The 14,809-nt window shown below is 40.8% G+C and overlaps 1 protein-coding gene across 3 annotated transcripts in view; it reads right to left on the bottom strand.

The window, feature by feature from the left end:
• Positions 1 to 14,809, bottom strand: part of FNTB (farnesyltransferase, CAAX box, beta) — a 74,502-nt gene that overhangs the window by 24,258 nt on the left and 35,435 nt on the right. For all 3 annotated transcript variants that reach the window (XR_009699434.1, XM_061180914.1, XM_061180915.1), the window contains exons 5-6: positions 9,310 to 9,456; positions 9,124 to 9,207 (exon numbers count right to left, since the gene is read on the bottom strand). Coding sequence is in view for 2 of the 3 variants with exons in the window: in XM_061180914.1 (XP_061036897.1) it covers positions 9,124 to 9,207; positions 9,310 to 9,456 (231 nt within the window). In the remaining variant the exon portion in view is untranslated. The remainder of the gene's footprint in view (positions 1 to 9,123; positions 9,208 to 9,309; positions 9,457 to 14,809) is intronic.

Raw genomic sequence — 14,809 nt, 5'->3', positions numbered from 1 at the left:
GATTTGTCCACTACCTTCCATCCTCTCTGCTGTTACCCAAATCCAAGTCACAAGACTTCGGGGCCCCGCTGGCTATTCCCAACCTGGCAGTCCAGCTTCATTTCTCCCCCTGCCCACCAGGCCTCTGCACTTCAGCAACACTGAACTTCTCCTTTCCTGAACACACTCTATGCTCTGTCGCCAAAACTTTTGCAAATGCTGGGTTCCTATCTCCCCACTACCCGCCCAGGATGCTCCCGGTTATATAATCTAGATTATGAGGTCAGGAGTACATAACTGCTCCTTTCTTAAGAACTGAGAAAAAAATGGTGCTTGCTGGGCTTCCCTGGTGGCGCAGTGGTTGAGAATCTGCCTGCCAATGCGGGGGACATGGGTTCGAGCCCTGGTCTGGGAAGATCCCACATGCCGCGGAGCAGCTAGGCCCGTGAGCCACAACTACTGAGCCTGCGCATCTGGAGCCTGTGCTCCGCAACAAGAGAGGCCGCGATAGTGAGAGGCCCGCGCACCGCGATGAAGAGTGGCCTCCGCTTGCCACAACTAGAGAAAGCCTTCGCACAGAAACGAAGACCCAACACAGCCATAAATAAATTAATTAATTTAAAAAAAAATGTTGCTTGCTATGAGTTCATTGCAGCTGGATTAGTGGCAGTCCACAGGAGCTGTGAATGTCTGAATAAGCTCATATCAGAAACTGGAAGGAGTTGTGACAGACCTGAAAGATCAAGAGACCAGTTCTGCCTAACCCAGAATGAGACAAGCTAGCCTCCAGATGCCAAACTGTCCCCATCAACTGCTGCTTCTCTTGAGGTCAAATCCACTCAACAGCACTCAGGAGTAACGGCTGACACTTCCAGGCAAAGACAATTAAAGGAAGACAAAGTGAAAAGTGATGGAACTGGGGCACTAGAAACCACCCAAAGCAGGGAAACTGCATGAGACCTGCTAGGTTTCATCCATCATTCACATCTTTAATCCTCTGTAAATGAAAAGCATGGCTCGAATGGCAGAACATTACCAGAGGAGCTCGGGTAGAGGAGGAATATGGCTACAGTGCTCTTCAGTGAAACAAACCTATTTTATTGGAGGGGCTTCCTAGCATTTGTCTAGCAGATATGAATAAGAAAACAGAAGGAGAGAAAGATAGACAAGATGAAAAGGCAGAGGGCTATGTCCCAGATGAAGGAACAAGATAAAACCCCAGAAAAACAACTAAATGAAATGGAGATAGGCAATCTTCCAGAAAAATAATTCAGAATAATGATAGTGAAGATGATCCAGGACCTCGGAAAAAGAATGGAGGCAAAGACCGAGAAGATGCAAGAACTGTTTAACAGTTCTAGAAGAATTAAAGAACAAAAAAACAGAAATGAACAATACAATAAGTGAAATGAAAACTACACTAGAAGGAATCAATAGCAGAATAACTGAGGCAGAAGAATGGATAAGTGACCTGGAAGACAGAATGGTGGAATTCACTGCTGCAGAACAGAATAAAGAATGAAAAGAAATGAAGACAGCCTAAGAGACCTCTGGGACAACATTAAATGCAACAACATTCACATTATAGGGGTCCCAGAAGGAGAAGAGAGAGAGAAAGGACCCGAGAAAATATTTGAAGAGATTATAGTCAAAAACTTCCCTAACATGGGAAAGGAAATAGCCACCCAAGTCCAGGAAGTGCAGAGAGTCCCATACAGGATAAACCCAAGAAGAAACACGCCAAGACACACAGAAATCAAATGGGCAAAAATTAAAGACAAAGAAAAATTATTGAAAGCAGCAAGGGAAAAAATGACAAATAACATACAAGGGAACTCCCATAAGGTTAACAGCTGATTTCTCAGCAGAAACTCTACAAGCCAGGAGGGAGTGGCATGAAGTGCCACTAAAGTGGCATCACTTTAAAGTGATGAAAGGGAAGAACCTACAACCAAGATTACTCTACCCAGCAAGGATCTCATTCAGATTCTTTGGAGAAATCAAAAGCTTTACAGACGAGCAAAAGCTAAGAGAATTCAGCACCACCAAACCAGCTCTACAACAAATGCTAAAGGAACTTCTCTAAGTGGGAAACACAAGAGAAGAAAAAGACCTACAGAAACAAACCCAAAACAATTAAGAAAATGGTCATAGGAACATACATATCGATAATTACTTTAAACATGAATGGATTAAATGCTCCAACCAAAAGACACAGGCTTGCTTAATGGATACAAAAACAAGACCCATATATATGCTGTCTACAAGAGACCCACTTCAGACCTAGGGACACATACAGACTGAAAGTAAGGGGATGGAAAAAGATATTCCATGCAAATGGAAATCAAAAGAAAGCTGGAGTAGCAATACTCGTATCAGATAAAATAAACTTTAAAATAAAGAATGTTACAAGAGACAAGGAAGGACACTACGTAATGATCAAGGGATCAATCCAAGAAGAAGATATAACAATTATAAATATAGATGCACCCAACATAGGAGCACCTCAATACATAAGGCAACTGCTAACAGCTATAAAAGAGGAAATTGACAGCAAGACAGTAATTGTGGGGGACTTTAACACCTCACTTACACCAATGGACAGATCATCCAAAATGAAAATAAATAAGGAAACAGAAGCTTTAAATGACACAATAGACCAGATACATTTAATTGATATTTATAGGACATTTCATCCAAAAACAGCAGATTACACTTTCTTCTCAAGTGCACATGGAACATTCTCCAGGATAGATCACATCTAGGGTCACAAATGAAGCCTCAGTAAATTTAAGAAAATTGAAATCATATCAAGCATCTTTTCTGACCACAACGCTTTGCGATTAGAAATCAATTACAGGGAAAAAAACACAAACACATGGAAGCTAAACAATGCATTACTAAATAACCAAGAGATCACTGAAGAAATCAAAGAGGAAATCAAAAAATACCTAGAGACAAATGACAATGAAAACACGACGACCCAAAACCTATGGGATGCAGCAAAAGCAGTTCTAAGAAGGAAGTTTATAGCAATACAAGCCTACCTCAAGAAACAAGAAAAATCTCAAACAATCTCACCTTACACCTAAAGGAACTAGAGAAAGAAGAACAAACAAAACTCAAAGTTAGAAGATGGAAAGAAATCATAAAGATCAGAGGGGAAATAAATGAAATAGAAACAAAGAAAACAATAGCAAAGATCAATAAAACTAAAAGCTGGTTCTTTAAGAAGATCAACAAAACTGATAAACCATTAGCCAGACTCATCAAGAAAAAGAGGGAGAGGACTCAAATCAATAAAATTAGAAATGAAGAAGGAGAAGTTACAACAGACACCGCAGAAATACAAAGCATCCTAAGAGACTACTACAAGCAACTCTATGCCAATAAAACAGACAACCTGGAAGAAATGGACAAATTCTTAGAAAGGTATAACCTTCCAAGACTGAACCAGGAAGAAATAGAAAATATGAACAGACCAATCACAAGTAATGAAATTGAAACTGTGATTAAAAATCTTCCAACAAACAAAAGTCCAGGACCAGATGGCTTCACAGGTGAATTCTATCAAACATTTAGAGAAGAGCTAACACCCATCCTTCTCAAACTCTTCCAAAAAATTGCAGAGGAAGGAAAACTCCCAAACTCATTCTATGAGGCCACCATCACCCTGATACCAAAACCAGACAAAGACACTACAAAAAAATAAAATTACAGACCAATATCACTGATGAATATAGATGCAAAAATCCTCAACAAAATACTAGCAAACAGAATCCAACAATACATTAAAAGGATCATATACCATGATCAAGTGGGATTCATCCCAGAGATGCAAGGATTCTTCAATATATGCAAATCAATCAATGTGATACACCATATTAACAAACTGAAGAATAAAAACCATATGATCATCTCAATAGATGCAGAAAAAGTTTCTGACAAAATTCAACAGCCATTTATGATAAAACTTCCCTGGTGGCGCAGTGGTTGAGGGTCTGCCTGCTAATGCAGGGGACGCAGGTTCGGGCCCTGGTCTGGGAGGATCCCACATGCCGCGGAGCAACTGGGCCCGTGAGCCACAAATACTGAGCCTGCACATCACAACTACTGAGCCTGCGCGTCTGGAGCCTGTGCTCCGCAACAAGAGAGGCCGCGATAGTGAAGAGGCCCGTGCACCGCGATGAAGAGTGGCCCCCGCTTGCCACAGCTGGAGAGGGCCCTCGCACAGAAACGAAGACCCAACACAGCCAAAAATAAATATAAAAATAAATAAATAAATAAAAAAAAAGATTACTGTAAAATTCTTGAAAAAAAAAAAAACTGTCACTGTTTGCAGATGACACGATACTATACATAGAGAAGCCTAAAGATGCCACCAGAAAACTACTAGAGCTAATCAATGAATTTGGTAAAGTTGCAGGATACAAAATTAATGCACAGAAATCTCTTGCATTCCTATACACTAATGATGAAAAATCTGAAAGAGAAATTAAGGAAACACTCCTATTTACCATTCCAACAAAAGAATAAAATACCTAGGAATAAACCTACCTAGGGAGACAAAAGACCTGTATGCCGAAAACTATAAGACACTGATGAAAGAAATTAAAGATGATACCAACAGATGGAGAGATATACCATGTTCTTGGATTGGAAAAATCAGTATTGTGAAAATAACTATACTACCCAAAGCAATCTACAGATTCAATGCAATCCCTATCAAATTACCAATGGCATTTTTTACAGAACTAGAACAAAAAATCTTAAAATTTGTATGGAGACACAAAAGACCCCGAATAGCCAAAGCAGTCTTGAGGGAAAAAAACGGAGCTGGAGGAATCAGACGCCCTGACTTCAGACTATACTACAAAGCTACAGTAATCAAGACAACATGGTAGTGGCACAAAAACAGAAATATAGATCAATGGAACAGGATAGAAAGCCCAGAGATAAACCCACGCACATATGGTCAACTAATCTATGACAAAGGAGGCAAGGATATACAATGGAGAAAAGACAGTCTCTTCAATAAGTGGTGCTGGGAAAACTGGACAGCTACATGTAAAAGAATGAAATTAGAACACTCCCTAACACCACACACAAAAATAAACTCAAAATGGATTAGAGACCTAAATGTAAGACCAGGCACTATAAAACTCTTAGAGGAAAACACAGGAAGAACACTCTGACATAAATCACAGCAAAATATTTTTTGATCCACCTCCTAGAGTAATGGAAATAAAAACAAAAATAAACAAATGGGACCTAATGAAACCTAAAAGCTTTTGCACAGCAAAGGAAACCATAAACAAGACGGAAAGACAACCCTCAGAATGGGAGGAAATATTTGCAAATGAATCATCGGACAAAGGATTAATCTCCAAAATATATAAACAGCTCATGCAGCTCAATATTAAAAAAACAAACAACCCAATCCAAAAATGGGCAGAAGACCTAAATAGACATTTCTCCAATGAAGACATACAGATGGCCAAGAAGCACATGAAAAGCTGCTCAACATCACTAATTATTAGAGAAATGCAAATGAAAACTACAGTGAGGTATCACCTCACACCAGTTAGAATGGGCATCATCAGAAAATCTACAAACAACAAATGCTGGAGAGGGTGTGGAGAAAAGGGAACCCTCTTGCACTGTTGGTGGGAATGTAAATTGATACAGCCACTGTGGAGAACAGTATGGAGGTTCCTTAAAGAACTAAAAATAGAATTACCATATGACCCAGCAATCCCACTACTGGGCATATACCCAGAGAAAACCATAATTCAAAAAGACACATGCAGGCTTCCCTGGTGGCACAGTGGTTAAGAATCCGCCTGCCAATGCAGGGTACACGGGTTTGAGCCCTGGTCTGGGAAGTTCCCACATGCCACGAAGCAACTAAGCCCGTGTGCCACAACTACTGAGCCTGAGCTCTAGAGACCGCAAGCCACAACTACTGAGCCCACGTGCCACAACTACTGAAGCCTGCGCACCTAGAGCCCGTGCTCCGCAAGAAGAGAAGCCATGACAATGAGAAGCCCGCGCACCACAACTAAGAGCAGCCCCTGCTCACCAACGAAGAGTAGCCCCGCTCACCGCAACTAGAGAAAGCCCACGCACAGCAACGAAGACCCAACACAGCCAAAAATAAATAAATGAATAAATAAATAAATAAATAAATAAATAAATAAATTTATTTAAAAAAAAAAAAGACACATGCACCTCAATGTTCATTGCAGCACTATTTACAATAGCTAGGTCATGGAAGCAACCTAAAAGCAACCTAAATGCCCATCGACAGATGAATGGATAAAGAAGATGTGGTACATATATAGAATGGAATATTACTCAGCCATAAAAAGGAACGAAATTGGGTCATGTGTAGAGACGTGGATGCATCTAGAGACTGTCATACATAGTGAAGTAAGTCAGAAAGAGAAAAACAAATATTGTATATTAACGCATATACGTGGAACCTAGAAAATGGTACAGATGAACCAGTTTGCAGAGCAGAAATTGAGACATAGATGTAGAGAACAAACGTATGGACACCAAGGGGGTAAAGCGGCGGGGGGGTGGTGGTGGTGGTGTGATGAATTGGGCGATTGTGATTGACATGTATACACTGATCTGTATAAAATGGATAACTAATAAGAAAAATAAATAAATAAATAATAAACATACACAGGTTATTTGTGAGTAAAAAAACAAAAAAACAATTATTGGGCCTCTTTGAATGCCAGAATTCAATGGACACCTCTTATAGAAAAAAAAAAAGAAAACAGAAGGAAACCGGCACCAGAACGAATAAGTTAGAGAGTAATCATATCTGAAAAAGGTATGTGATAAAATGCCAAAGCAATCTTGCCAGGGTTTGTTTGCTTTCACCTATAATCTCAGGAAACTTTAAAAAGCTAAATTTGGAGTAGCTGTAGAACAGGATGAAAATGTAGAGACCAAGAGGGGGAAAACATTTTTTAACTTTTTTCTTAAGACGTCAACAAAATACTGCTTTTCCTCAATAGTTATATTGGCTTCACTGGCATACACAGTGTAAAAACAAGACCACAGGCCCAAAAGGGAGTCCCTTATGCTAAACTCCACATTGCCAAACCGTGACTTCATTATGGTTTCTGCCCTCCCAGAAATGGAATCTTAAACCCGTCAATCAGGACTCACCTGATCAGCACCAGTGAGGTGATCTGCCTGGTGGACATAGCCAACCCGCTTTTTTGCCTGGAATAACTTCCTTGTCCCTGCTCCCTTCTGCCCATAAGAGTTTCTCATTTTGTACAGCTCCTCAGGGCTCCTTTCTATCTGCTAGATGGGATGCTGCCTCATTCAAATCAATTTTTACTCAAATAAATTCAGAGAATTGTTAATAGGCCTCCATTTATCTTTTAACAACAGATACCGGGATATTGTGATATAAGAAGAAATATGTATTTGGTCTTCTCCTCAGCACAGAGCTCATAAAACCCGTGGAATTTCCTGACTGATGGGCGATAGGAGAGTCTTGTTATTCACAACACGTGCCCTTCGACCACACCTGAGTTTATGCTAATGAGGTGACTCCTGGAGGATGAGGGCTGGTTGCCAGAGGCACCAACCATGGAATTCGAGGATTGGAACTTTCAGGCCCACTCCCCAGAAGACTGAGTTAATCACCAATGGCCGATGAGTTCATCAATCATGCCTACATAGTGGAGCCTCCATAAAAACCCTAGATGAAGGAGTCTGGGGAGCTTCTGGGCTGTGGACGCACCCCTGTGCCTGCTGGGAGGGTGGCACATCCCAACGTCATGGGGACATAAGTCCCTACGCTTGGACGTTTCCAGCCCTCACCCTATATACCCCTTCATGTGGCTGTTCATTTGTATCCTTTATGACATCCTTTATAATAAACTAGTTAAACAGTAAAAAATTCTCCTGAGTACTCTGAGCTCTCCTAGCAAATTATTGAAATGAGGAGGGGGTCGTAGGAACCCCTGATTTGTAGCCAAGTCAGGCAGAAGTGTGGGTAACTTGGGAACCCACTGCTTGTGACCACTGTCTGAGATGGGGGCAGTCTTGTGGGACTGAGCCCTTAACCTGTGATGTCTGTGCTAACTCTGGGTAGTTAGGGTCGGAACTGTTTAATATGAGGAAAAAACACCCCGACATTTCATGTCAGAAGTGTTGTGAGTAGAGAGACAGTTCTCCAGGTACCTAGGTCTCCAGATACCTAGTCTACTTTTATGGTTTGAACAGACAGGTTACAGACAGAAGAATATCCTTCACTGAACGTCTTTGCAGCCCGGTTACCTACTTTTATCTGCAACGTGTTTTGTGCTCCACAACTTTCATGTTTTTTTCTTCCCCTATACTTTCAAACCAATAGTTAAGCCAGAATATTAATCAACTTGTGTAGAGGAAAATACATTTACAAATAGGCAATAAGATGGCTTTGATATAGAAACCTCATAAAAAATGTATTTATCAGACTAAGGAATAATAATCTGGTATAAAATCTCAATGATCCACTGCCTTTGAGTAATGACTAATTCAGTGAATTCCCTATATGCTTCATAGGCAACCTCCTGCCAGGTGAGTAAACTACTTGCTAGGTACTTGTAATTCTTGAGAAAAATGATCATTTTGAGCCAGCTGGTTCCAATCAGTTCATGCAACTGTTTTTCATACACCCTACTGGCCCCTAAGGGTTTCTGCACCACCCAAAGCAATTCTCACACAGTAAACATTCTCATGACTTCATCAAATTCATTCAGAAAATATCTCCCATTCCCATGTCAGAGAGATGAAAGATTATATTACACTATACAGTTACATCTTACAGTATATCCTTTCATACCAAACAAATGTATTTTTCACTTTTAAAACAAAAGCATTTGATTTTGTTTCTGTGTTACTTATATTTTGGCATTTACATAAAAGAAGTCAAGTGACAGTGACCCCTGAGGACATCTGTATCGTATTTGCAGTGATTATGAACTGTGTCACTGACGCTTTACTCTGCATGTCATTCGGTGAGACAAGGCAGCAGCTTCCCTGTGTTGTTCCCCGGGCTTGGCATCTCTGATGGCAGATAAACCCGAGGATCTGCTGACGCAGCAGCCTGAGAAAAACCCCACTCACCTCACGTCCACCTCACCTCCAACATGCATGAGAAAAGAGCCATCGGGTTGCTTCAGCGAGTACAAATACTGGAGAAGCTTCTCTCTGAGAAACGAACAGGAGAGAGGCAGGAGATGGTGACGGTCGGTGAACTGTCAGCAGGCGGGAACCCAGCTGGGTGTCCAGCTCTGCTGGCTTTGACTGTACCTGTTAATGACATCATAGGCCTCTTCGGTGCCAATGATGCACAGCGCGTTGACTGCTGCGTACGTGGGCGCAAGGTGTGGGTACTGGCCAGGGCCCCCTCCAAAGCCACCTTCTGGGCTTTGACACAGCTCCAGGAACTGACACACGCTAAGTACACAGCCAAAGGGAAAGACAAGGTCAGACAGCATTAATTTCAAAACACCGAATTCCACCAGTCCATGCCTTTCCAAGCCTCCGCCCTCTTCAAAAGGGAAGAAACCTCCCCTCCCCACCTAGTGAATATATACTGAATACAGTTAACACCTGTAAAGGGCCTAATTCTCTAATGATAGCCTGATTCTCTATCATCAGCTTTGTGTGCCCTCCTTTCTGAGTTTTGTATTTAAGCATTTGCCTAGTCGTGAAGCAAGGAACATAAGGCCGGGCAGAAACACACAGCCTTTCTTAGAACTGGGAGTAAGTCTCATGCTTCTTGACCCAATCTTTCCCATACTTTTCTCTCAATTTGCCACCCGGGATCTATGGAACCAGCCCATTCTTGTTGCCTCTAGGGTACCTCCCAGGCTTTGGATTTTGCCTAAATCGTGGTGATACTCAATTGCCGGTCTAGAGCCATCACCTAAGCCTACCAGGAATATTTAAAGAGGTGCCTTCTCACTCCCATTGCCGTGTAAGCCCCAGTGGGCTACTGATTTTTACTCCGCTCACCGACAAGAAACAAGCTTCCAATGGAGTCTGCCTCCATGGTTAGGAGAATAAGAAAGAGGTGGGCTTCTGCTTGCTCAGCTCACTGTGGCAAACTTAAGCACTGCTGACTCCTGTCACAGGAATGCATCCCAGGCTGTAGGCTTTTGGAGAGTTTCTCACAGAGGCTCCAGCTCCTTCACTGAGGGAAACTGTTTATTGAGGGTTGGCCTCCAAGCCCTTGCTTCCAAGCATGGCATCAGTCTGCCCAGAAGTTATCTTCTTGCTTTAAGTGAAACCAAGAGAGCCCCTCTTTGTCTAAGGTCCTCTAAAGTTTATCGGAAAGGGGAGCCCCCGGAGAGTCCTGGTTCTCAAGCTGTTTCCGCACAACGTAGCAGGATCACAGCTTCCTACTAGGACAAGTCCTCAGTTAAGAGAACCAGCTGCAAATCTGTGTCCTTCTAGTGCTCAGACAGCCTTCTTTTCCTGGGCTCTTTTGTCTCATTTTTTCCTATCTACTGCTGCCAGAGAGATCGCACAGACTCTACTTAATCTCCACTAAGAAACAAGTTGATTGCGCCTCTCCCACGTCATATTTGATGACTTTTGATTTCAGACCTGCCATTATCTGGGCAGGGACAGCCATAGAAAATGCTGCTGACTTCCTAGTAAAGCCCTGAAATCATCACAGGTTAAAAGCAATCCACACTCACTTCATGTTCCACCCACAATTTTACTGTAGGAAACACAAGGATTGAAACTGAAGTTGATAATCAGAGAAGGAAGACAGTTCTGTGACATGTTTTTAATAGCAATTAATTATTGCAGAGAAAAATGAGTTTTTTACTAACATGTTTCCCAAACCTTCATCAATTCTTATCCTATTTCCCAGAAACAAATAGCTAGTAAACTCCTGGTCTAACAAAAGTTGGCTGCATTAGCATACAAAAAGTTTTCTGATCACAAAAATAAAGTTTTTTGGCTGACATAAAACTTAACAGCACATTTTAAAAAAGAAAATGGAAAAGAGTCATCTAGTTATCCATTCCCTTCCCCAGCTCCCATGACAGAATTATGGCAAATGCAATACTCCTGACCCTGTAGCCTAAAGTCTGGAATGGGCCGGGATCTGAATGTACCAGAGACACCATTAAATCACCCCTCCACACCAACTGCCCCCAGCTGACAGGCTGCATCTGACTGACTGAGGGCTATTTGGGGAACAGGGGTTGGGCTCTTCTTGAGTCTGAGACACTTCCGTACTATAGAACATTCTGATCCAGAGTCTTTCCAACTTGTACCTTAAGGACCTGGCAAACTGACAGTGAAGCTACCAGCTGTCGTGAACAGAACTCCTAGCAATTCTGAAAAGCAAAATGTGAATGATACTTCTAACAATCCAAAGGGAAAGAAAAACTTGTCTTAGAGACCAGAAATTCACCAACTAATTTTAAAAATCACATGTGGGAAACACTGAGCAAACACCAAGAGTGGCACACTTTGTGAAAAACAAGTATTCATAAATCACTCATTTAGTCATATGACTGAAAGATCTAGTAGATCAATTTTCTTCCAAGTCAGCAAGGCATTTCATTCTCGCTTACATGACGATTTCCAGCAAAGTGGGAAACTATCTTCCAGATCAGGGATTAAAAACCCCAAATGTGTAGATCAGAATCACTGGAGGGCTAGTAAAGAACACAGACCCAGGCTTGCTGAAGCAGGAAAGAGCTGGGCCTCTGTATTTTTACCAAATTCCCAGGTGATGTGGATACACATGAAGTTTGAATACCACAAGCCTTTGCTGTATAATTAGAATCACTTTGGGGATGTTTAAAAAAAAAAAAAAAAAAAAAAACCCAAGCCCAGGCCACACCTAATACCAATTAAATCAGAGTCGCTGAGGGTGGGCCCAAGTGGCAATAGTTTTAAAAATTCCCCATGTGACTCCAATGTACAGCCAAGTATCAGTGCTTCTGAAACTCGAGTGTGCGTGGAAGTCACCTGAGGATCTTGTCAAACTGCAGATTAATTCAGTAGAACTAAAGGGACCCAAGATTCTGCATTTCTAGCAAGCTCCCAGGTGATGGCAATGCTGTTGGTCTGGGGACCACATTTTGGGTAGCAATGTGATATATCTGCACTGTCCAAGAGGTAGCCACTAGCCACATGAGGCTTTTAAAATTTCAATTTAAATTAATTAAATTTAAAATTAAGCTCCTCAGTCACACAAGCCACATTGCAACTGCTCAATAGCTACATGTGGCTAGTGGCTGCGATAAATTATAGAACATTTCCATTACCTTGTTAAGTTCTATTGGACACCACTGCTTTATCATCCAACTATTAAAAAGTGTGTAAAACCTGTCAGAGGATTAAGTTCAAAGCAAGATTATCGATGATTTACTTGGACTTTTAGGGGATGGTTGAGGACTGCCTTAAAGTGGTTGATTCTGGACATCACTGTCACCAGTGTGGATGGAGGACTCAAAAGCATGCATAGTATATAAGCAAATAATACATAACGAGCAGGGAAACCCTCCAAGGAGAGAAAGTCCAGAATAATATAAAACAAATCAGAAGCCAATAAGAATAAAACAAATGAAACAGGTGTAAGTAGCAAGTGATATACTTAGAGATGGCAGGAGTAAGGGGATGAATAAAGCATATAAATATGAGAAATAACTAGGAACATAGCAGAAAAAGGACCAGAGGTTAGGGTCCATGACTTGTAAACAATAAAGAAAATGCTTTTTCAAAGCATCACAAACACAGTATTCGTCAAAACTATATCTGGCTCAAGCCTCCATTTTCCAACTCAAAGGAATTTCAGAATAGAGTTGTAAAAATGGCTAAGTATAAAAGTGATTAAAAGGCTTACCATTAGAGAAAACCACAGTGCGGAAGCTACTCAGCAAAATACCTCAAGCATACAAAAGGTAATTATGCAAACTTTCTAGTAAAGAAACAAAAATTGAAGCTAATCTGCAGCAAGAAGAATTTAGGTTAGATTTAAGAAAAACTTCAGCACCAGACAGGTTACCACAGATAGACTTAAGGCCTAGAATAAGTTAGAAAGATGATAGCTTTGGAAATAGGCACAGTTATCCTTGAGCAGATGACTTAGGAGCAGATGCGAATGCAGGATGGATGAGTTGACATCGGGCTAAGACATCTATGCTAAGTCTTCCGATTTTCATACTGTAAGACAGCTTCAGCTGATACAAGGGAGAGGAAAACTCCTTCCCTGGCAGAGGAGAGCAATGAACAGGGGAAAGACAGGCAGGCTCTCCTGTTGATTCCAGGAGGCCAGTGTCACCCTGGGGAGGACGACAGGTTATCTGATTTCATCAAGAGCTGGGGATGGCTGGTGTGCTGCTGTTTTGGAAGTGTGGTCAAGTCTAAAGTTGGTTATTTTAGAGCAGGGTTTCTCCACCGTGGCACTATTGACATTCTGGACTGGATAATTCTTGGTTGTGGGGACTGTCCTGTGGAGGATATTTAGCAGCTTCCCCAACCTCCACCTACTAGATGCCAGCAGCACCTGGCCAAAAAACGCCCAGACGACAAATGACCACGTAAGTTATCTTCATTGAAAGATAAGGAAACAAATTAAATTTAAAAGGAAAGATATTTCAGGAGCTATCCAGGGGACAAGCAACTAATAACCTTTCGAAAGGGAAATAATAAAACACTGACACATGAAAATTTAAATTTAATCTTTAGAAAAACTTTACAAGTGGAAAAGTCCTAAAACAATTTTTAAGTTAAAGATACTTTTCAGATCTTACAGAAGCTAAAAGACCTAACAGTACAGTAGTTTCCCTGTGGTTTTCATTTTACTCTGTGTTTCATTAACGTAGTGTTCAATAACAACGCATGGGATTCTCATTAAAAGATGCTTCCTTTAGTTCCAAAATCATTAACTAAGCAAATTCACTTAGTCTGGTTCCAAAATATTAATTTACTTTAGGTAAACACATGTATAAATTTGTGGATACAATCTCTTAAGAGAGGCACACTAAATTCCTACCTATGAATATATTATTCTTGAAAGGTCTGATACCAGCAGTAAAAGCCTGGCCTTGCTGGCTTTGGTCAGCAATCACAGTAGCTGACAAAAGTGGTTTTGTCCACTAGAGGGAACTCAGCTTGTCATATTGTTCCCATAACAAACAGAAGTACAACAGTGAACAAAATAGGAAAGAGAGAAACTTGCGTGTGTGTGTGTGTGTGTGTGTTGCACACTAGGCTGGGGAGGGGGAAGAGAGGACAGCAGAAAAATAATTAAACTCCAGATCTAAACTCAACCTCTAGGTCACCTTAATATTTGTATAAAGAAGAAGGAAACAAACAAAAAAAAACCTAATCACATTTTCAAAGCATTTCTTTTCCCTGTGCAAAATAAATAAAAAGGCAATATCCAAAATCAGGTAGTCTTTTAAAAAAAAAAATCCCCATATTTTTATAGAAGTCATTAAGATTTCTCTGTTTCTTACTAAAAATAGTTTATTCCCTTATAAGCCAGAGCTACTAGGCTCTGTTCATTACAAATATTATCTGCACCTAGAATTAACTGCCTGCTAGGCACAGAACAAAGTACATTATTGGAAAGCCTAAGTAATTCTTTAAAAGTCTGTTAAATCAATGCTCAGAAGAACCATAGGTAAAGCTTTTAAGTTGGCTGTGAAACAGAAAATTTCGGTCATTAACTATCAAGTGGTTCTTGCAATCAGGACAAATCAGCTTTTTAGTTTTAAAACATTCTTTTAATTACAAAACAATAGTTTCATTGTAGAAATTTTAGAAAATGCAA

The sequence above is a fragment of the Eubalaena glacialis genome, chromosome 2 (genome assembly GCF_028564815.1).
Source record: "Eubalaena glacialis isolate mEubGla1 chromosome 2, mEubGla1.1.hap2.+ XY, whole genome shotgun sequence".
Taxonomy (NCBI): domain Eukaryota; kingdom Metazoa; phylum Chordata; class Mammalia; order Artiodactyla; family Balaenidae; genus Eubalaena; species Eubalaena glacialis.
This window is presented reverse-complemented; position numbering and strand designations above follow the sequence as displayed.